The sequence below is a fragment of the Papio anubis genome, chromosome 5 (genome assembly GCF_008728515.1).
Source record: "Papio anubis isolate 15944 chromosome 5, Panubis1.0, whole genome shotgun sequence".
In the NCBI taxonomy this organism is placed as follows: Eukaryota; Metazoa; Chordata; class Mammalia; order Primates; family Cercopithecidae; genus Papio; species Papio anubis.
Genome location: NC_044980.1, coordinates 36213964 through 36237187, shown reverse-complemented (window position 1 = coordinate 36237187; position 23224 = coordinate 36213964). Strand labels below are relative to the sequence as shown.

The 23224-nt window shown below is 45.1% G+C and overlaps 2 protein-coding genes across 6 annotated transcripts in view; one reads left to right on the top strand and one right to left on the bottom strand.

Moving 5' to 3' along the window:
- Window positions 1-7284, bottom strand: part of WDR70 (WD repeat domain 70) — a 381158-nt gene extending 373874 nt beyond the window's left edge. For 2 of the 5 annotated variants that reach the window (XM_003899590.5, XM_017959497.3), the window contains exons 1-3: window positions 7149-7284; window positions 6987-7052; window positions 4895-4978 (exon numbers count right to left, since the gene is read on the bottom strand). In XM_003899590.5, coding sequence (XP_003899639.2) covers window positions 4895-4978; window positions 6987-7052; window positions 7149-7173 — 175 coding nt within the window. In that variant the 5' untranslated portion in view covers window positions 7174-7284. Of the gene's footprint in view, window positions 1-4894; window positions 4979-6983; window positions 7053-7148 lie in introns of those variants that run through there. The other 3 variants (XM_021939307.2, XM_021939308.2, XM_009208298.3) reach the window with 3 other exon arrangements.
- An 8689-nt stretch (window positions 7285-15973) lies between these two features.
- The window catches only part of NUP155 (nucleoporin 155), a 73913-nt gene continuing 66662 nt past the window's right edge, over window positions 15974-23224 (top strand). Inside the window, exons 1-3 of the mRNA XM_031666116.1 lie at window positions 15974-16607; window positions 22636-22773; window positions 23041-23137. Coding sequence (XP_031521976.1) covers window positions 16277-16607; window positions 22636-22773; window positions 23041-23137 — 566 coding nt within the window. The 5' untranslated portion in view covers window positions 15974-16276. The remainder of the gene's footprint in view (window positions 16608-22635; window positions 22774-23040; window positions 23138-23224) is intronic.

Here is a 23224-nt window from a genome sequence, read left to right as displayed (position 1 = left end):
TAAGACAATTCTGTTCAAAACATGTTGTATTATATGCTTAAAATGGTAAATACAAGGTACCTACACTGTGATAGTACAAACATTCACTAAATTGTTTAAAACATTTGTAAATGCCTCAGATAGCATGTCTTTGTCTATCATTTGAGGATATTAAAATTGTTTTTTGATGTGATGATATTGCGGTATAATATTAAATATATTTGGCCAGGCGCGGTGGCTCATGCCTGTAATCCCAGCATTTTGGGAGGCTGAGGCGGGCAGATCACGAGGGCAGGAGATCAAGACCATCCTGGCTAACAGGGTAAAACCCTTTCTCTACAAAAAACACAAAAAAAAACAAAAAAAATTAGCCGGGCATGGTGGTGGGCGCCTGTAGTCCCAGCTACTCAGGATGCTGAGGCAGGAGAATGGCTTGAACCTGGGAGGCAGAGCTTGCAGTGAGCCGAGATCGCACTACTGCACTCCAGTCTGGGTGACAGAGCGAGACTCCGTCTCAAAAAAAAAAAAAAAAAAAAAAAAGAAATATATTTGGTCTTTGTTTCAGGTTCCTGCCACAGAGCTTCTGAAACCCTTGGAATTTCCTGAGTGATAGGAGCTCTCTTTTGTTATTCACTAGAAGCCCCTTTGGATCCCACCTAAGTTTATGCTATTGAAGTGACTTAGTGTGGGACCCCTAGGCCTCAGCATGGGACTGCTGCTCACTAAAAAAACTGACGGGTTAGATAATTGGAACTTTCATCCTCACCCACCAATCTCTGGGGAAGCTGGAAATTAAGATCTATAGAAAAAATTTTTGTTTTTCTTTTTTTTTTTTGAGAGGGAGTCTCGCACTGTCGCCCAGGCTGGAGTGCAGTGGCCGGATCTCAGCTCACTGCAAGCTCCGCCTCCCAGGTTTACGCCATTCTCCTGCCTCAGCCTCCCTATAGCTGGGACTACAGGCGCCCGCCACCTCGCCCGGCTATTTTTTTTGTATTTTTTAGTAGAGACGGGGTTTCACCGTGTTAGCCAGGATGGTCTCGATCTCCTGACCTCGTGATCCGCCCGTCTCGGCCTCCCAAAGTGCTGGGATTACAGGCTTGAGCCACCGCGCCCGGCAAAATTTTTGTTTTTCTTTTGAGACAGGCTCTCGCTTTTTTACTCAGGCTGTGATGCAGTGGCATGATCATAGCTCACCGCAGCCTCAACCTCTGGGCTCAAGTGACCCTCTCACCTCAGCCTCCCAAGTAGCTGGGACTACAGGTGTGCGCCACCATGCCCAGCTAATTTTTTAAAACTTTTTTGAACAGGATCTCACTGTGTTAGCCCAGGTTTGTCTCAAACTCCTGGGCTCAAGTCATCCTCTTACCTTGGCCCCCAAAGTGCTGGGATTATAGATGTGAGCCACTGCGCCCAGCCTAGACACTCTTGAACCACTAGATGTGATTAGCTTCAGGGTAGCTGAACACAGGGGGATGCTGGGGAGTTGGTGCACCCAGAGAGGGCACAGAAGCTCTGCACCTCTCCCACTCCGCACCTTGCCCAATGCATTACTTCATCTGGCTGTTCATCTGTATCCTTAATAACACCCTTTATAATAAACTGTTAAAACTAAGTAAAGTGTTTCCCTGTGAGCCATCCTAGCTAATTATCAAACCAAAAAGAGGAGTCATGGGAACCTTGATTTATAGACAGTAGATTAGAAGCACTGGTCACAACCTGTGACTTGAGATTAGTGTCTGAGTGAAGGCAGTCTTGTGGTAGTCTCCAGGCAGACAGTGTCAGAATTAAAGTGAGTTACCGAATACCCAGTTGGAAAACTGGTTGATGTGTGGGGGAAAACTCCTATATATCTGGTGTCAGAAATAAAGTACTGGTTCACATCTGTAATCCTAGCACTTTGGGAGGCCAAGACAAGTGGATCACTTGAGCCCAGGAATTCAAGACTTGCCTGGACAACATGGTGAAATCTTTTTTTTTTCTTTCTTTTTTTGAGACAGAGTCTCGCTCTGTCACCCAGGCTGGAGTGCAGAGGGGCGATCTTGGCTCACTACAAACTCCACCTCCCAGGTTCATGCCATTCTCCTGCTTCAGCTAATTTTTTTTTTTTTTTTTTTTTTTTTTTTTGTATTTTTAGTAGAGATGGCGTTTTACCATGTTAGCCAGGATGGCCTCGCTCTCCTGACCTCGTGATCCACCCGTCTAGGCCTCCTAAAGTGCTGGGATTACAGGTGTGAGCCACTGTGCCCGGCCAACATGGTGAAATCTACCTCAACTAAAAATACAAAAAATTAGTGGGGTGTGGTAGCACCAACCTACAGTCCCAGCTATTTGGGAGGCTGAGGTGGGAGGATTACCTGAGCCCAGGGAAGTTGAGTCTGCAATGAGCCAAGGTCACGCACTGCACACCAGCCTGAGCAACAGCAGTGAGACCCTGTCTCAAATCAAAAAAAAAAGGAGTGAAGTACTGAGAGGAGTGTGAGAGGGTAGGAAACAGCTTGGTCTTTCCTATCTCTTACAGGTATCTTGGTTAAGCTTTTTTTAAAACAATCCTTACCATTTTAAAATACATACAAAAATACTTATGAGTAAAATGATGTCCAAGATTTGCTTCAAAATCATCTGAAAGGGGAAACAGAAGTAACACTAGCCATGAACTGTTACAGTAGTTAAATCTGATTGACAGGTACATGGTAGTTCATGACTATACTTCCGTGTTTGAAATTTCACATAATAATGAGGGGTTTTTCTGGGCGCAGCAGCTCACACCTGTAATCCCAACACTTTGGGAGGCCGAGGCGTGTGGATCACAAGGCAGGACTATCCTGGCTAACACGGTGAAACCCCATCTCTACTAAAAATACAAAAACAAAATTAGCCAGGGGTGTTGGTGGGCACCTGTTGGTAGTCCCAGCTACTCTAGAGGATGAGGCAGGACAATGGCGTGAACCCAGAAGGCAGAGCTTGCAGTGAGCCAAGATCGCACTACTGCACTCCAGCCAGGGCAACAGAGCGAGACTCCGTCTCAAAATAATAATAATAATGGGTTTTGGCCTGGCACGGTGGTTCACGCCTGTAATCCCGGCACTTTCAGAGGTCGAGGCGGGCGGATCACTTGAGGTCACAAGTTCGAGACCAGCCTGGCCAACATGGCGAAATCATGTCTCCACTAAAAATACAAAAAAATTAGCCGGGCGTGGTGATGGTCACCTGTAATCCCAGCTACTCAGGAGGCTGAGGCAAGAGAATCACTTGAACCCAAGAGGCAGAGGTCGCAGTGAGCCGAGATCGTGCCACTGCACTCCAGCCTGGGCAACAGAGCAGGACACCATCTCAAATAAAACAAGTAATGAATAGTTCTTTCAAAAAATAGTACATGTAGATAGCTTTCTTTTTACCACAAAAAAAGTTTTCTTCCAAAGACTGAAAATATTTTTTGTCAGGCACACTGCCAAATACTGGATATTGCTGCTGTACAATATTTTATTTATTTTAGTTATTTTATTTTATATTATATATTTTATTTTATCTTATTTTATTTTGAGATGGAGTTTTGCTCTTGTGGCTTATTTTTTTATTTCATCTTATTTTATCTTATCTTATTTTATTTTACTTTGAGATGGAGTTTTGCTCTTGTTGCCCATGCTGGAGTGCAATGGTGCGATCTCAGCTCACCACAACCTTTGCCTCCTAGGTTCAAGTGATTCTCCTGCCTCAGCCTCCCTAGAAGCTGGGATTACAGGTGCCCACCACCACACCTCGCTAATTTTTCTATTTTCAGTCGAGACGGGGTTTCACCATGTTGGCCAGGCTAGTCTTAAACTCCTGACCTTAGGTGATTCGCCTGCCTCAGCCTCCCAAAGTGCTGGAATTACAGGTGTGAGCCACTACACCCAGCCCATTGTTGGTTTTAAAATGATAAATTGGGCCGGGTGCGGTGGCTCATACCTATAATCCCAGCACTTTGGGAGGCAGGCAGATCACAAGGGCAGGAGATGAGACCATCCTGGCCAACATGGTGAAACTCCATCTCTACTAAAAATACAAAAATTAGCTGGCCGTGGTGGCACACACCTGTAGTCCCAGCTACTCAGGAGGCTGAGGCAGGAAAATTGCTTGAACCGGGGAGGTGGAAGTTGCAGTGAGCTGAGATCGCACCCCTGCACTCCGCCTGGTGATAGAGCGAGACTCCATCTCAAAGAAAAAAAAAAAAAAGGCAGGGGTGCAGTGGCTCCGCCTGTAATCCCAGCACTTTGGGAGGCCGAGGCAGGCGGATCACAAAGTCAGGAGTTCAAAATCAGCCTGGCCAACACAGTGAAACCCTGTCTCTACTAAAAATACAAAAAATTAGCCAGGCGTGGTGGCATGTGACTGTAGTCCCAGCTACTCAGGAGGCAGAGGCAGGAGAATCGCTTGAACCCAGGAGGTGGAGGCGGCAGTGAGCCGAGATCCCGCCAATGTACTCCAGCCTGGGCAACAGGGAGAGACTCCATCTCAACAACAACAAAAAATCCAACAATGACAAGTAGTATAACAACACTTTTTTTTCTCTGAGATGGAATTTCACTCTTATACCCCAGGCTGGAGTGCAATGGCGGGATCTTAGCTCACTGCAACCTCCACCTCCCGACTTCAAGCAAAGCAACTGCTTCAACCTCATGAATAGCTCAGATTACAGGCCCCAGCACCATGCCCAGCTAATTATTGTATTTTTGTAGAGATGGGGTTTCACCATGTTGGCCAGGCTGCTCTCAAACTTCTGACCTCAGGTGATCCGCCCACCTCGGCCTCCCTAAGTGTTGGGATTACGTGTGTGAGTCACCGCGCCCAATCACATTCTTTTTTCTTTTTTAATATACTTGCATGAGGTATACATAGTACTTAAACCAATAAAAGGATAAATATCTGAACTTCTTACCCAGTGTTTTGCGACTTCTTTCCACAGCTGTTCTTCGAGTTTGTTCAAACATTGCTTCCAAGTCAAATGTGCGAGCTTTTTTACCTAAAACATGAACAAATGGCAGACTGCGATTGCCTTGCAATAAGTTGGCCAAACTTCAGGTGATCAATACTGATCAATAAACACTCAGTTTGTCTGTTTATAACATAGCTCCAATATAACCATAAAATATCACAGGAGTTTGAGTCACAGATAACTTTTCATGACAATCCCTTCACTAAGTACTATTAATCAGTCAACTTTCCCATCCTCCTCTAATTTACCTAGATCCCTACCCTAAGAAACAACAACACTAATACAGGAGGCAGAATGGAGAATGTCCCAAAAGTTACCCTTTGCAGATGTAATTAAGGTTATGGACTTTTAAATAGGGAGACTATCCTAGTTGGCCCTTAAAGGCAAAGATGCAGAACAGCTACAGCAGAAAAAGTCAGAGAGATCCAATGTTTGAGAAGGATTTGAGGCATTGTAGTTGGCTTGAAGATGAAAGGGGCAACATGAGAAGTAATGCAGGTACTTTAAGGAGCTAAGAGGAAAACAGAAATCTCAGCCCTATAACAAGGAACTGTATGAGCATGGAAACATTCTCCTCTTCCCCCAGTAACTAATTTTCCCCTATGTGGCACAAACATGTGGACACCTTTCTCACTTCTGAGTAAAGGAATGAGGTACTAAAATGAAGGATTTATACCGGGTAGGGTGGCTCATGCCTATAATCACTTTGAGAGGCTCAAGTGGGAGGATCGCTTGAGCTAGGCAGATCGATCAGCCTGGGCAACATGGTGAAACCTCGTCTCTACCAAAAGTATAAAAAATTAGCCAGGTGTGGTGGCACACATCTGTGATCCCAGTTACTCAGGAGACCAAGGTGGGAGGATGGCTTCAGCCTGGGAGGTGGAGGCTGCAGTGAGCCAAGATCGCACTAGTACACTGCAGCCTGGGTGACAGAGCAAGACGCCATCTCAAAAAATAAAAAAAAGAATAGAAAAGGCCGGGCACGGTGGCTCACGCCTGTAATCCCAGCACTTTGGGAGGCCGAGGTGGGCTGATCACGAGGTCAGATCAAAACCATCCTGGCAAAAACGGTGAAACCCCGTCTCTACTAAAAATACAAAAATATTAGTGGCGGGCGCCTGTAGTCCCAGCTGAGGCAGGAGAATGGCATGAACCCGGGAGGCGGAGCTTGCAGTGAGCCGAGATCGCGCCACTGCACTCCAGCCTGGGCGACTGAGCCAGACTCAGTCTCCAAAAAAAAAAAAAAAAGAATAGAAAAACTACAGAACTAGTAGGTGTGAACACAACCCAAGGTCAACATGTGTAAGTCTATTATTTAATCATTATCATAGAATTAATACAGGCTGGTCAAAAGACAACAAGACCACCTTGAGGAAAGGTTCAGGGAAGTTAGAATCCCAATGCTTGGATGAACAGCATTTACAATTTTAAAATGCAAAATAAAGAGAAAACATTTTTCATGTATCAGTCTAGTAAAGTTTTGTTTTCATTTTTTAAATAATTTTCTTTTTAAACAATACCTACTCTGTGTTGGTAGGGATATGGTAAAAATGGCATTCTTAAATTCTGTTAACTTTGGTATAACCTGAAAACAAGCTTTTTGATGGGTATTACGGCAATAAGCAGCAAGCAGCTTTAAAAGACACATACCCAATTTTTCAGCTTTTTAAATATTTATACTTCTGTATAAACTAGGCTCTCTTTTAGAAATCTACCCTACAGAATTACATATTTTTAAAAATCCTCGTACAAATGCTATTATTTACAAAAAATGTTCATTTTAGCATTATTGGTGACTTAAAATTAGAAACATCTTTTCTCTTCCTCTCTCTCCAGGACTCTCATAACTGTCTTCTGAGTTGCTTCTAACGGATACGCAGAACAGAAGACAAATGAGAGAAGAGTATTGACAAACTGAAAGGTATGCACCCGAGCTACAGGAATTCCGAGTTGACAGCTCGATCTCCCCTCCCACTCTGCGGTTCTTCAAACCTCTGCAAAAGGAAAAGGAGCTCTGCCTGGAGCAATCACTTACCGAACCCAGTGAAGCCCATGGTGACCGCAAGCTGCGGGTCCGGTCCCGACGCGTCTGAGCCTGTCGCTGGAGCAAGAGGAAAAGAGAGGAGGCCTAGTTAGTGCGGCGCCCCGGCGCCCCCGACACGGCCCACCACGCCCGGACTCGCCTCATGAAACCCACCTTCGCTGGGCCCAGAGCGCTCCATCGCTGGCCGCACACCGCAAAATGGGCCACAGTCACAGCCTAAACAACTGCAGAGGAACTTGCCACTAACCCGCGGCAAATCCCGGAGGAAGTACCGCCTCCAAGCGACAGCGGCGCCGCCGAAGCCAAGAGCGGCACCTTCCGCAAAGGGACCGCGGCTTTCTGCGCGGCGCCGCCCTACCGGACAGGCGGGAAAGCGCCGCGCAACTCAGACCACTGGAGGGGAGAAGTGGTATCTGGAGTTTCCATAACATAACATCCTTTCCTTTTATTTTTTTTCTTTTTTTTTTTGAGCCAGAGTCTCTGTCGCCCAGGCTGGAGTGCAGTGGCACGATTTCAGCTCACTGCAACCTCTGCCTCCCGGGATCAAGCGATTCTCCTGCCTCAGCCTCCTGAGTAGCTGGGATTACAGATGCCCGCCGGCTAATTTTTGTTTTTTTTGTTTTGGTTTGTTTTTTTGTTTTTGTTTTCAGACGGAGTCTCTGTCGCCCAGGCTGGAGTACAATGGCGTGATCTCGGCGCACTGCAACCTCTGCCTCCTGGGTTCAAGTGATTCTCCTGTCTCTGCCTCCCAAGTAGCTGGGATTACAGGCGTCCACCACCACATGCAGCTAATTTTTTGCATCTTTAGTAGAGAGGAGGTTTCACCATTTTGGCCAGGCTGGTTTCGAACTCCTGACCTCAAGTGATCCGCCTACTTTGGCCTCCCAAAGTGCTGGGATTACAGGAGACACCCTTTGCTTTTGTTTTTGTTTTGTTTGTTTGAGGTGGAGTCTCACTCTGTTGCCCAGGCTGGAGGGCAATGGCCGACCTCGGCTCACTGCAACCTCTGCCACCCGGGTTCAAGCTCTTCTCCTGCCTCAGTCTCCTGAGTAGCTAGGATTACAGGCGCCTGCCACCACACCCGGCTAATTTTTGTGTATTTAGTAGAGGCGAGGTTTTGCTATGTTGGCCAGGCTGGTCTTGAACTCCTGACCTCACGTGATCCGCCCACCTCTTCCTCCTGAAGTGCTAAGATTACAGGCCTGAGCCACTGTGCCCCAACTTCTTTTTTTTGGCCAAGTCTCCCTCTGTTGCCTTGGCTGGAGTTCAGTGGCGTGATCTCAGCTCACTGCAACCTCCTCCACCTCCTGGGCTCAAGCAATTCTCTTGCCTCAGCCTCCCGAGCAACTGGGACTACAGGTGTGCGCCACCATGCCTGGCTATTGAGTATTTGAGACTACAGGCACCTGCCACCATGCCCAGCTAATTTTTTGTATTTTTAGTAGAGACAGCGTTTCACCATGTTGGCCAGGATGGTCTCAATCTCCTGACCTTGTGATCTGCCCACCTCGGCCTCCCAAAGTTCTGGGATTAAAGGCGTGAGCCACTGCACCTGGCCTGTCAGGCTGAAGTTTACAAGGCTAATCATGTGCTCAGGATTGTCCTTCTTAAACAGAATGTGGGAGTTCAACACTTCAATGTTCAGAAGGTGGAGAAGAATCTCTTTCTCTCTTTTTGAGACAGAATCTCACTCTGTCACCCAGGCTGGAATACAGTGGCACAATCTCGGCTCAATGAACCTCCACCTCCTGGGTTCAAGCGATTCTTGTGCCTCAGCCTCCTGAGTAGCTGGGATTACAGGTGCCTGCCACCACACCCGACTAATTTTTCTTTTTTGAGACGGAGTCTCACTCCATCGCCCAGACTGGAGTGCAGTAGCGCGATCTCAGCTCACTCCAACCTCCGCCTCCTGGGTTCAAGCAATTCTCCTGCCTCAGCCTCGCGAGCAGCTGGGATTACAGGCCCTGCCACCACTCCCAGCTAATTTTTGCATTTTTAGTGGAGAAAGAGTTTCACCACGTTGGCCAGGCTGGTCTCAAACTCCTGACCTCAAGTGATCCACCCGCCTCAGCCTCCCAAAAGTGCTAGGATTACAGACGTGGGCCACTGCACTCAGCCTATGGAAGAGTATCTTATACGAAACCTTGTACCTTTGGCGCTAAGCTGGATATGAAGTGAGCATCTGATCAACCAAGTCCGCTGCTCCATATTGTCACTATAATCCACAATGACACATGGCTTCTTAGTTTTCTTTCCATCTGTTGTCTACTTCAATCGCCGTATCATTGTGGAATATTGACAACATTGTGACCACCTTGTTGTCACACCATTTCAGTGCCATAAGTTCACCATGGAACTTACAACATCACACATAGGAATGCTATGTTTTCTAGGATTTGACATTTTCAGCGATCGAGAATTACTATATTTTGTAAATGGAAATTCCACTACTAAAAACAGAATGCTATAAATAGAATAATGTATGTTTCCAAAGTCAATATAATAGAGTGATGTAAAAATAATAAAATAATAGACATAAACTTTGGGTGTTAGGTTGGGACCATAATCTGTGAGTTATATTGGGGTAAAGGCTGCAGTAGCAAGCACCAACAGTGAGTATTCTCAGGGAAAATGGGAAGTGGGTTAACAATGGGTAAATCTGCGGGTGCCTGTAGTGAATTCTTTTTTTTTTTTTTTTTTTTTGAGACAGAGTGTCGCTCTTGTTGCCCAGGCTGGACTGCAATGGCGCAATCTTAGCTCACTGCAACCTCTCCCTCCCAGGTTCAAGTGATTCTCCTGCCTCAGCCTCCTGAGTAGCTGGGATTACAGGCATGCGCCACCAGATCCAGCTAATTATTATTATTTTTTTTTTTTAAGTAGAGATGGGGTTTCCCCATGCTGGTCAGGCTGGTGTCTAACTCCTGAGCTCAGGCGATCCGCCAGCCTTAGCCTCCCAAAGTAGCTGGGATTACAGGCGTGGGCCACCACGCCTGGCCAAATTCTTATAATTTTATATTGTCTTAGCATTTATTTTGAATATAAGTTGGACTTTCTCATATCAGAAGCAGGGTTCAGTCACCCTTGACACAGTTTGCAGTTCTACACCTCCTCCCCATTCCTCAATGTGATCAATCCAGGTATCTATTATATAAAACTTTCTCCTGGTGCCCACCTCCCCATAGGATAACTACATACAGCCTACCTCACCAGCCCTGCGGACCCTGACGTCCTACATGGACTGTGCAGATATGCCACAGTGACTACCTCGATCACAGCATGACTTCCAACAACAGGGGTGTCCAATCTTTTGGCTTCCCTGGGCCACAATGGAAGAAGAATTGTCTTGGGCAACACATTAAATACACTAACAATAGCTGAGAGCTTAAAAAAAAAATCACAAATCTCACAATGTTTTAAGAAAGTTAACAAATTTGTGTTGGGCTACATTCAAAGCCATTCTGAGCTGACGAGCTTGTCCTCAAATTTGTGCATGATTGCTTTAAATCCACCAATTAAAGTGTGGGAATTCCTCTTGGGAAATCTATTTGGAAAACACCATGAAACCAATGAATGCGTTGGCTCATGAGTCCCTCTTTCTCTTTCCCTGACTGCATTCCTTGACCTCCAGGTGTGCCAGATGCCCTCCGGGCCTGTAAGTAATAAAATCTTTACTTACATCTGTGTTTCTCCTAATCATTGAAGAAGCATGCTCTATCTTTAAATGCCTAAATTAAAATAGTGCCTTAACATAAATCAAGGCAGTAGGATTCAAAATGTAGTCGTCACTCTATTTTTCAGTTACATACGCATTGTAAGCAAAATCAGTTTCCCTTAAGCATATCCTTAATAAAGCCATAAACAGTATTCATTTCATTAAAACCTGACCCTTAAATAGTCTTTTTAACACTCAGTATGACAAAAGGAGAAGTAATCATGAAGTATGTTTTTTTGTTTGTTTATTTGTTTGTTTTTTGAGACCGAGTCTCGCTCTGTCACCCAGGCTGGAGTGTAGTGGTGCGATCTCAGCTCACTGCAAGCTCCACCTACTGGGTTCAAGCTATTCTCCTGCCTCAGCCTCCCAAGTAGCTGGGACTACAGGCACCCGCCACCAGGCCCGGCTAATTTTTTGTATTTTTAGTAGAGATGGGGTTTCACCATGGTCTCGATCTCCTGACCTCGTGATCTGCCCGCCTTGGCCTCCCAAAGTGCTGGGATTACAGGCGTGAGCCACCGCGCCCAGCCATCATAAAGTATGGTTTTAAAAAAATTTCTTACAGATAGGGTCTCACTATGTTATCCAGACTGGAGTGCAGTGGCTATTTACAAGTTCAGTCATGAAGCACTTTAGCCTCAAACTCCTGGACTCAGCGATCTTCCCCTGCCTCAGCTTCCTGAATAGATGGGACCACAGGCACATGCCACCATGCCCAGCTAATGCATATCTAAGTACGATGGTCATCTAAAAGAAAACCACTTGTAATTGAGTTGTTAGCTTTTTTTCATGAAATATTATTTTTACTTGAAAGAATGACTCACAAAGTACAGTTGTTCAGATTTAAGTATTTGGCAAACATTTTCTCAAAAATAAATGAAATGAGTTTATCACTTTAAGAAAAACAAGTCAGGCGTGGTGGCTCACACCGGTAATCCCATCACTTTGGAAGCCGGGGTGGGAGGATAACCTGAGGCCAAGAGTTCGAGACTAGCCTGGCCAACATGGAGAAACCCCATCTCTACTAAAAATACAGAAAATTAGCCAGGCATAGCTGGGCATGGTGGCTCACGTCTGTAATCCCAGGGCTTTGGGAGGCCGAGGCAGGTGAATCACCTGAGGTCAGGCATTCAAGACCAGCCTGACCAACATGGCGAAACCCCCATCTCTACTAAAAATACAAAAAAAAAATTAGCTGGGCTTGGTGACATGCGCCTGTAATCCCAGCTACTCGGGAGGCTGAAGCAGAATTGCTTGAACCTGAGAGGCAGAGGTTGCAGTGAACAGAGATCATACCACTGCACTCCAGCCTGGGCAACAAGAGCAAAACTCCATCTTAAAAAAAAGAAAAAAAAGAAAGAAAATTAGCCTGTAATTCCAGCTTCTTGGGAAGCTGAAGCAGGAGAATCGCTTGAACCTGGGAGGCAGAGGTTGCAATGAGCTGAAATCGCACCATTACACCCCAGCCTAGGTGACAAGAGCAAAACTCTATTTAAAAAAAAAAAAAACACTGACTATACTTGTTGCCAATTATTAAAATACTTGTACTTTTCCTAAATATGTAACTGAAGCCAGCTTTTCTTTCCTTTTTTTTTTTTTTTGAGATGGAGTTTCGCTCTTGTAGCCCAGGCTGGAGTGCAATGGCACGATCTCGGCTCACTGCAACCTCTGCCTCCCGGGTTCAAGTGATTCTCCTGGCTTAGCCTCCTGAGTAGCTGGGATTACAGGCTTGCACCACCATGCCCAGCTAATTTGTGTATTTTTAGTACAGACGGAGTTTTACCATGTTGGCTAGGTTGGCCAGGCTACCCTCGAACTTCTGACCTCAGGTGATCCATCAGCCTCGGCCTCCCAAAGTGCTGGGATTACAGGCATGAGCCACGGTGTCCAGTGAGGCCAGCTTTTCTTTCTTTCTTTTTTTTTTTTTTTTGTCTGAGACAGAGTCTTGCTCTGTCGCCCAGGCTGGAGTGCAGTGGCGCGATCTTGGCTCACTGCAAGCTCCGCCTCCCAGGTTCACACCATTCTCCTGCCTCAGCCTCCGGAGTAGCTGGGACTACAGGCGCCTGCCACCACACCCGGCTAATTTTTTGTATTTTTTTTTAGTAGAGACAGGGTTTCACCGTGTTAGCCAGGATGGTCTTGATCTCCTGACCTCGTGATCTGCCTGCCTCAGCCTCCCAAAGTGCCGGGATTACAGGCGTGAGCCACTGCACCCGGCCAAGGCCAGCTTTTTAAATATATTATACTTCAATTAAATAAGTCACAAAATGTTGACATGCTAGACAAAGTAATAGACATAAAAAACCAGGTTTGCTCATTCTGCTTACCAGCAGAACTTAACAAAATCCTTTGCCAGCAGAATTTCACAAAGCCCAACTCAATGACTGAGTGTAGACCTCTAGAAGAATGCCCTGGAAACAATAAGCAGGTTAGAGCACAGGTTCCCACATCTCTTGCTTGAATCAATGCATTTTTTTAAAAAAGGTAAGTTCAGTGTTCCCACCCCTTGCCTCTTCCACTATATAAGATAGTGTCCCACAGGATTCATGGTTGTGCCTCTGTAATCTAATCTATAACCAGATGTACTCTTACACCCAAACTTGGATGAGATTTTGCTGTAATGTAATTTATGACTTTTTTTTTTTGAGACAGAGTCTCACTTTTTATCACCCAGACTAGAATGCAGTGGCATAGTCATGGTTCACTGCAACCCGGAACTCCTGGACTAAAGTGATCCTCCTGCCTCAGCCTACCAAGTAGCTGGGACTACAGGTCCACACCCAGCAAATTAAAAAAAAAAATTTTTTTTTTGATTTTGCTTTTAGAGATGGGGGTCTCATTACATTGCCCAGGTTGGTTTTGAATGCCTGGCCTCAAGAGATCCTCATGCATAGGCCTCCCAAAGTGCTAGAATTACAGGTGTGACTCACTATACCCAGTTTATGAGCATGTTTAATGTAATTTCTGAGCACATGCAGAACTTCCAACCCCTGATATGTAAGCTGTGGGCTAAAACACTACTTTGGAACAGTCTAACAGAAACTCTCTGAAAGGTTGCAATCCTGACTCTGAATTAAACTGACTTTAATTCTTTAAAAGTGGGTTATTTTTCTTTAGTTGACAGCAGATAGAGATACGAGAATTCAGCTATACATTACTGATCAAGACACTAAAGACATTTGCAAAAATATGAAATAATCGCATTCTTCTCCCTGTTTTAGTTTTAGAAACTATAGTGATTTCTCATTTTTAAAAAGTGTTATATTAACATGTATTAAGCTTGTTATGCCTTTTTTTTTTTTTTTTCTCTTTTTGTGATGGAGTCTTACTCTGTTGCCCAAGCTGGAGTGTAGTGGCACGATCTTGGGTCACTGCAACCTCTGCCTCCCAGGTTCAAGCGATTCTCCTGCCTCAGCCTCCTGAACAGCTGAGACTACAGGCGCATGCCACCATGCCCAGGTAATCTTTGTATTTTAGTACAGACGGGGTTTCACCATATTGGCCAGGCTGAACTCGTGATTCACGTGCCTCGGCCTCCCAAACCACTGGGTGCTGGGATTACAGGTGTGAGCCACTGCGCCTGGCCTTGTTATGCTTTTAAATACATTGGTAAACATTTTAATTTTCAATTTATGAGTTATTCACAAATTTTTTTTTTTTTTTTTTTGAGACGGAGTCTCGCTCAGTCGCCCAGGCTGGAGTGCAGCGGCGTGATCTCGGCTCACTGCAAGCTCCGCCTCCGGGGTTTACGCCGTTCTCCTACCTCAGCCTCCCGAGTAGCTGGGACTACAGGCGCCCGCCACCCCGCCCGGCTTTTTTTTTTTTTTTTTTTTTTTTTGGCATTTTTTAGAGAGACGGGGTTTCACCGTGTTAGCCAGGATGGTCTCGATCTCCTGACCTCGTGATCCACCCGCCTCGGCCTCCCAAAGTGCTGGGATTACAGGCGTGAGCCACCGCGCCCGGCCGAGTTATTCACAAATATTAATACATGCAACCAATATGTAACGAAAACTCTCTGGAATCCTGAATTATTTTTAAGGGTATCAAGGGGGTCCTAAGACCAAAAAAATTCATAATTACATGTTCTAGGGAAGAGGTCAGCAAACTTTTCCTGTAAAGTGCCAGAGTCCGTATTTTAGGCTTTGCAGTCTTGTGTAAACTACTTGGTTTAGCAGTTGTAGTGGGAAAGCAGCCACAGGCAATATGCCAATGAATTAAGTTAGTGAGATTACACTTTGGGGAGCTTTGTTGCTATGCAGGAATATCACACCAACATTGTTCAATCTTCCAATTTGTGGAGTTGAAAACTTTCAATTGTGTATTTTGTCTCAAATTAAAAACAAACTCGGTGCCAGGCCACCACTTTTCAATCTATGGTATACCAAATAAACTGATAGCTAGAGACCCAACTGCCTATTTATATAACAATAATAAAAAAATCTAGTTTTTCTTGGTATATTGTCTATGTCAAATTTTAAGTGTAGCTTGGTAACATCATAGAACTTACAATTTTCAGAAATCTAGTCAAGTCTTTGAGGGAGTAAAAATGTAATTCAAATGGCAAAAGACCAATTTAGAGTAATTCAGTTATTGATTTGTTAAATTCTAAAGAACGTAACTGGAAGCTTTCTTAGGTGAGATTCTAAATAAGGACAGCTTTCTAAAAAGTGCTTTGATTTACCCACTCAGGTTGCCTTCTGTAGTAAATGAAGCCTCTTTTACCCCACTGCTTTCTCCTATCCTCCTGCTACAGTTCATACCTACCCAAATAGAAAAATTATAGTGAAGTCCTTTGTCTCTGCTTGAAGCACCTTAAGGACAGGAAACATTTTGTTAGTTTGATAGTCCCAGCACCAGGCACAAGGCAAGTATTCAGTTTCTTAGGATTGTATGATCTCTTGGGTTCCTATCTCATACAAGTTCCTGTACTAGTGCTGGGAATGAAAAGATGAAGTGGGTCTCTCTGCCACGATAAAAAGCCCGGCAGCGGTCCACCGGCACTCAGCTCCTCCTGAAACACGTATTTTATACTAAGGGGCCACAAAGTCAAAAGACAGCGACATGCAAATGAAAAAGCCTGATAAATTCTAATTTACACTGAAGCCCGTGAAGAAAATAGTGAGATATTGGTCCATATCCCTCTCTGTGACAGGGAGCTACCAATTCTTTACTCTCATAACAGCAGTTACTTGGAGTCGCGCACTCATACAGCTGCAGTTAGGCCATTCCGACGCGGGAAGTTCCAAGACTCAGGTAGAGCACGCGCTTAAACCAACGGAACCAGACCAGTCTCCTAGGCCAGACACACGACCTAGCTCCCACCTAGCGTATCCCTCCTCCCTTCTTCCTCCCCACCCCACCCAAACCCCATCCCGCCTCTCTCCTTCCCAGTTCCCTCCCCTTTACCCTTCCCTTCCCTTCCTTCCCTCCGTCCCTTCCCTAAATAACCTACTCTACTTTTACCCTTCCACACCTCAAAACCCTCAACCCCCTGCAAAGCATCGGCAGACTCTTCGCTCCACCCCCAACCTCTAGCCCTCTCCCAACAGCTTCCTCTTCCCAGGCCAGAATGACGTCTTCCAGTCCCCCACCATATGAGCCGGAAGTGCGTCATGTCGAGGCGCCAAGGCGCTCGTTTGGCGCGCGCGCCCTAGGCGGCGGATCTAAGCTGAGTTCTTGGATCTTTTCTTGTTTCTCCCTGGCTTTTGACTTTTTTTGGACCCTGGTGTCTACGATTTCCGAGATGCCGTCTTCTTTGTTGGGCGCAGTGATGCCGGCCTCTACATCGGCCGCAGCCCTGCAGGAAGCTCTGGAAAATGCTGGACGGCTCATCGACCGTCAGTTGCAAGAGGACCGCATGTACCCGGACCTTTCCGAGTTGCTTATGGTGTCTGCCCCAAGTGAGTGATAGTGACCCTGCTTTGTCAGCCTAAAGGATTCGCGCCTGACTTCCTAATTTGCTACTTATCCCCAGCGTTAGTCCTGGCGAGGATATCCTGAGATTTATGGCACTGTTGGCTGCATTTTTGGAGAACAGCAAGCAGCTTATTTTCAGGTTTTTTCCTTTCCTCACTTTCTTCATTGTAGATACTTGAGAGGGCAAGAGCGAAGAGCAAGCTCCCAGTTGAAGCAGAAAGAGGCAAAGACCCCAACCTTAATGAGCTTCTCGCCGCACTCAAGTGTTTATGGCTAAGGCCATATGAGAAGCATCTTCAGATCCAAGTTCTAAATTTGTTCGTTTCTCCTGTTAGTATTTGAGTAGATCGTAAGAGCAAACGACATTAATTTGGAAATGTAGCATGTTATCTTAAAGATACGCTTTGCTTTATTTTTATTTATTTATTTATTATTTATTTATTGAGACGGAGCTTCCCTCTTCTCCCCAGGCTGGAGTGCTATGGCGCGATCTCGGCTCATTGCAACCTCCGCCTCCCGTGTTCAAGCAATTCTCCTACCTCAGCCTCGCGAGTCGCTGGGATTACAGGCGCCCGCCACCACGCCCGGCTAATTTTTGTGTTTTTTTTAGTAGAGACGAGGTTTCACCATGTTGGCCAGGCTGGTCACGAACTTCTGACCTCAAGTGATCTGCCTGCCTCGGCCTCCCAAAGTGCTGGGATTACAGGCGTGAGCCACTGCCCCCGGCCAAGAAACGCTTTATTGTGTGTAGAGATGTGTATTATGAATTGCTGGAGGATCTTAAAAGACCTACCAGTGGAATAAAGGAAGAGAACAGGAAAATCAGCAGTGCTCATGTACAGGGAGGGTAAGGCAGAATATGTGTTGACAATAGAGGTGACTGGAAAGTGTTTAACAGTTTTAAATTATGACTAGCTCCCACAGCTTATGGAATTACATCAGTTGCTAGAAAAAGTTACCCCTTTGTGAGATGGAATTTGGAGAAAACCAGAGAAGTGTGAGAAAGAAAAGAGATTGTTGGTGAGCAAGAACCGAAATAATCTGAATAGGATAATTTGTGCAGTGTAAACCGAGAACACTTCTGATTATTATTATTATTATTATTATTTTTGAGACGGAGTCTGGCTCTTTTGCCCAGGCTGGAGTGCAGTGGCGCAATCTCTGCTCACTGCAAGCTCTGCCTCCCGGGTTCACCCCGTTCTCCTGCCTCAGCCTCCTGAGTATCTGGGACTACAGGCGTCAGCCACCACGCCCGACTAATTTTTTGCATTTTTTAGTAGAGACGGGGTTTCATCCTGTTAGCCAGGATGGTCTCCATCTCCTGACCTCGTGATCCGCCCACCTCGGCCTCCCAAAGTGCTGGGATTACAGGCGTGAGCCACCACGCCTGGTCTACTTCTGATTATTTATAAACATCATTTATAGCTTTGTAATCAAAGAAATGATAGAAACAACGATAGTATTTTCTCCCTACAGCTACTTACCAATGAGCGTGTCTTATAATACCTCATTGGCCTGTTAGCAACTATCATCTTGAACAGCGTTACTCACTTTGGCCTCCTTAGGTGTAAAAATATATAAAAACAGTGCATACTTTCTGGTCCTCCTCTTACATATCTCATGTCTTTACACTCACCTTCCTCTTTCACCCAATGTCTTTCCCCTCTTTTTCTTCCGATTCTTCACCCCTTGCTCTGATTACAGAGAATTTATCATATTTTCCATAAGAAGCCCATCTTCAGGATTTCCTCAGGATTTTATTTTACTTTTATTGATTCTGCAATGTTCTTTCTTTGCCTAACAAACTTCTTCCAGACTCCCTGTGAAAGTCCTTAGTTTCTCTTTGTTGTCTTTCTTTTTGTTTTTTTGAGTCTGGTTTTAATTCTGTTGCCAGGCCGGAGTGCAGTGGCATGATCACAGCCCACTGCAGCCTCTAACTCATGAGCTCAAGTGATCCTCTCGTCTTGCCCTCCCCAGTAGCTGGGACTACAGGCGCCTGCCACCACACCCAGCTAATTTTAAATTTTTATGTAGAGACATAGTCTCACTCTTGTTGACAAGGCTGTTCTCAAATTCCTGGCATCAAGCAGTCCTCCTACTTCAGCCTTCCAAAGTGCTGAGATGACAGATGTGAGTCACACTCCTGGGCTGAAGTCTTTCTTACCATTCCCATCCTCACTAAAATTATCAATTCCTCCCTCTGTGTTCCCACTGCCATTTAACATAGTGATCTGCCACCTTTGGCCTATTAAAGTTAAATGTTTTAGGATTAAATGGGATGTCTGGATTTGCTTTATTTATTTATTCATTTATTTATTTTTTGAGACAGAGTCTTACTGTCACCCAGCCTGGAGTGCAGTGGCATGATCTTGGCTCACTACAGCCTCTGCCTCCCAGGTTCAAGCAATGCTCCTGCCTCAGCCTCCTGAGTAGCTGGGATCACAGGTGTGTGCCACCAGGCCCAGCTCATTTTTCTATTTTTAGCAGAGACAGGGTTTCACCGTGTTAGCCAGGCTGGTCTTGAACTTCTGACCTCATGTGATCCGCCCACCTCGACCTCCCAAAACATTGGGATTACAGGCGTGACCCGCTGCACCCAGCCTGGATTTGCTTTAATATGAATTCAGCCCAGTAATCCCAGCACTTTGGGAGGCCAAAGTGGGCAGATCACTTGAGCCCAGGAGTTTGAGACCAGTCTTGGCAATATGGCGAAACCCAGCCACTTAAAAAAAAAAATACAATAATACAAAAATTAGCTTGGCATGGTGGCACACATTTGGACCTCCAACTACTTGGGAAGCTGAGATGGGAGGATAACCTGAGATGGGGAGGTTAAGACTGCAGTGAGCTGTGATTGCACCACTGCACTCCAGCCTGGGCAACAGATTGAGACCCTGTCTCAAAAAAAAAAAAAAAAAGCCTGACGCTGTGCCTCATGCCTGTAGTCCTAGCAATTTGGGACCCAGAAGCAGGGAGGATCACTTGAGCTTGAGACCAGCCTGAGCAACATGGCAAAACCTTGTCTCTACAAAAAATGGCTAGGCACGGTGGCTCACGAGGTCAGGAGTTCAAGACCAGCCTGACCAACGTGGTAAAACCCCGTCTCTACTAAAAATACAAAAATTCGCTGGCTGTGGTGGCGCGCGCTTGTAATCCCAGTTATTCAGGAGGCTGAGAAAGGAGAATCGCTTGAACCCGAGAGGCGGAAGTTGCAGTGAGCCAAGATCACGCCACTGTATTCGAATCAGGGCGATAGAGGGAGACCCCTTCTCAAAAGAAATGGGAGGCCAAGGCGGGCGGATCACGAGGTCAGGAGATGAGACCATCCTGGCTAACATGGTGAAACCTCCGTCTCTACTAAAAATACAAAAAAATTAGCCGGGCATGGTGACGGGTGCCAGTAGTCTCAGCTACTCGGGAGACTGAGGCAGGAGAATAGCATGAACCCGGGAGGCAGAGCTTGCAGTGAGCTGATATCGCGCCACTGCATTCCAGCCTGGGTGACAGAGCAAGACTTCTCAAAAAAAAAAAAAGGAAAAAAGAAAAATGCTGTTTGGCTGGGTGCAGTGGTTTATGCCTATAATCCCAGCAATTTGGGACGCGGAGGTGGGTGGATCACTTGAGGTCAGGAGTTCGAGACTAGCCTGGCCATCATGGCAAAATCCTGCCTCTACTAAAAATACAAAAATTAGCCGAGTGTGGTGGCATGCTCATGTAGTCCCAGCTTCTTGGGAGGCTGAAGCAGGAGAATCTCTTGAACCTGGGAGGCAGAGGTTGCAGTGAGCCGCCATTGCGCTGGAGCCTGGGCGACAGAGCGAGAGTCCATCTCAACAAAAAACCCAAAAAACAACAACAAAAAAGCTAAGCATGGTGTCATGACACTCTAGTCCCAGCTACTCACGAGGCTGTGGTGGAGGATTGCTTGAGCCCAAGAGGCTGAGGTTGCCTTGAGCTGTGATTGCACCACTGCATTCCAGCCTAGGCAACAGAGTGAAACTCCGTCTCAAAAAAAAAAGAGAAAAAGAATTCAGCCGGGTGCGGTCCTCATGTCTGTAATCCCAGCCCTTTGGGAGGCTGAGGTGGGCGGATCACGAGGTCAAGAGATTAAGACCATCCTGGCCAACGTGGTGAAACCTTGTCTCTACTAAAACTACAAAAATTAGCTGGGTGTGGTGGTGCATGCCTGTAATCTCAGCTACTCGGGAGGCTGAGGCAGGAGAATCCCTTGAACCAGGGAGTCGGAGGTTGCAGTGAGCCGAGATTGCAACGCTGCACTCTAGCGTGGCGTCAGAGCGAGACTCCGTCTCAAAAAATAAAAATAAAAAAAGAATGCATTGGGGAAGGAGTGAACAATGATAAAAATGAAACATGATTGGGGGTATTACTGGTTATTAAGTTGGATAATCTGTACATAGGTATTGATTGTATTTTTCTTGTATATATTTTTAAAATTTCCATAATACACTTGAAGATTGTTTTATATGTCAGTTTTCCTTAACATCTTTCTACTCTATAGAACCTGAAAAAGTGCCTGAGATAATTAGGTCATCAGTCAAGTCTAAATAACACCTTGTCTGGGAGCAGGAATAGGCTGAGTAGACCAGCCCACTCCTGTCCTTAGTGATTGAGTCTTAGAGCAAGAGAAAGGTTGCCTGATGAGAACACTTTATAGAGCAGTCTTTCTTTTTTTCCCCCCAATAAGATATTGCTTGTGGGGTGTTATTTGTATTTGTCTTAGTGGTCTGGGGGAGAAATCTAAAGGGAAAAGTCATGAGTTATTTTAATCTGTAAATGTTTAGCTGGTAAAGGCAGTATTTTCCCCCAGTCATTATTTTGTTTGCTCACAGTCATTTTACCTTTGAGCCCCAAAGCAGTTTTATATTTTCCCATTTCAGATCAGCAAAATGAGAGAAAAACACTAAATTATTATTTTTAAATTTTTTTATTTTTAATTTTCGTGGGTACATGGTAGGCGTGTGTGTGTATACATATATATGTATTTTTTTTCCCAAGACAGAGTCTTGCTCTGTCACCCAGGCTGGAGTGCAATGCTTGGCTCACTGCAGCCTCTGCCCCCCAGGTTTAAGCAGTTCTCCTGCCTTAGCCTCCCGAGTAGCTGGGATTACAGGGGCCTGCTACTGTGCCTGGCTAATATTTTTGTATTTTTAGTGGAGATGGGGTTTCATCATGTTGGCCAGGCTGGTCTTGAACTCCTGACCTCGTGATCGGCCTGCTTCTGCCTCCCAAAGTGCTGAAATTACAGGTGTGAACCACCGCGCCTGGCGTTGTATATATTTATGTGGTGCATGAGATGTTTTGATACGGGCATGCAATGTGAAATAATCACGTAATGGAAAATGGGGTATCCATCCTCTCAAGCATGTATCTTTTGTGTTACAAACAATACAATTACATGCTTTCATTTTATTCATTTGTTTATTTATTATGATTTTTGAGATAGTCTTGCCCTGTCAGTCAGGCTGGAATGCAATGGCCCAATCTCGGTTCACTGCAACTTCCGCCTCCCAGGTTCAAGCAATTCTCCTGCCTCAGCCCCCCAAGTAGCTGGAATTACAGGCACACACCACCACACTGGCTAATTTTTTGTGTCTTTAGTAGAGACGGGGTTTCACCATTTTGGCCAGGGTAGTCTTGAACTCCTGACCTCGTGATCCTCCTGCCTCAGCCTCCCAAAGTGCCAGGATTACAGGCTTGAGCCACTGCGCCCAGCCACTTTTATTTTAAAATAACACTAAATTATCAAATTTAAACATTTTTTTGTTATAGAGCAAGTTTTTGTGAGATACAACTTTCCCTTCAGGCCTGAAACCAGTAACTGTTCCTACCTTAACAATGGAATATTTCAGGCCTACTTTGTGTTGGGTCAAAACTAGTATATTCTCTCTGTACCTTTGGAACCAGCACACGAAATTTTTTTGTGGCACTCAGTCCTTTCGTATGCCCAGTTGATAAACAGTATTTTATTATAAATGCTTCATTTTCTTTTTGTAGATAATCCCACTGTTTCTGGCATGTCAGATATGGATTATCCTTTACAAGGACCTGGTTTGCTGTCCGTACCCAACCTTCCAGAGATCAGTTCCATCCGAAGAGTTCCTCTCCCACCTGAACTTGTTGAGCAGTTTGGACGTATCCTATTACTTTGTATTTATTTTAAAAATGTTAAAATTGGTATTTTTCATTGTTATAATTCTTGTTCTATGTTTAATTAATGTGTTGTATATCAATTCATTTAAGGGTTTTATTTAAAATATGTTTAAGTATATGGATTCTTTGTTGTATTAAAGAGTGGACACATAGTGATTTTTTTACATAAATATTAAGTCAAAAGCTATTGAAACAAGTTAAAGAAAAATAAGATTCAACTCTGTCTGCCTTACATCCACACTGCCTCAGATATGCAGTGTAATTGCATGATGGGTGTGTTCCCTCCTATCAGCAGAGCTTGGCTCACAATTGACAGTGATATATTCATGTGGAACTATGAGGATGGGTATGTATTTAAGGCTGGTTTGCTTTAAGGGTGATTGGAATATATATAAACTTTACTGTAGCTAGTGTTCTCATTAGAAGCTGCTTG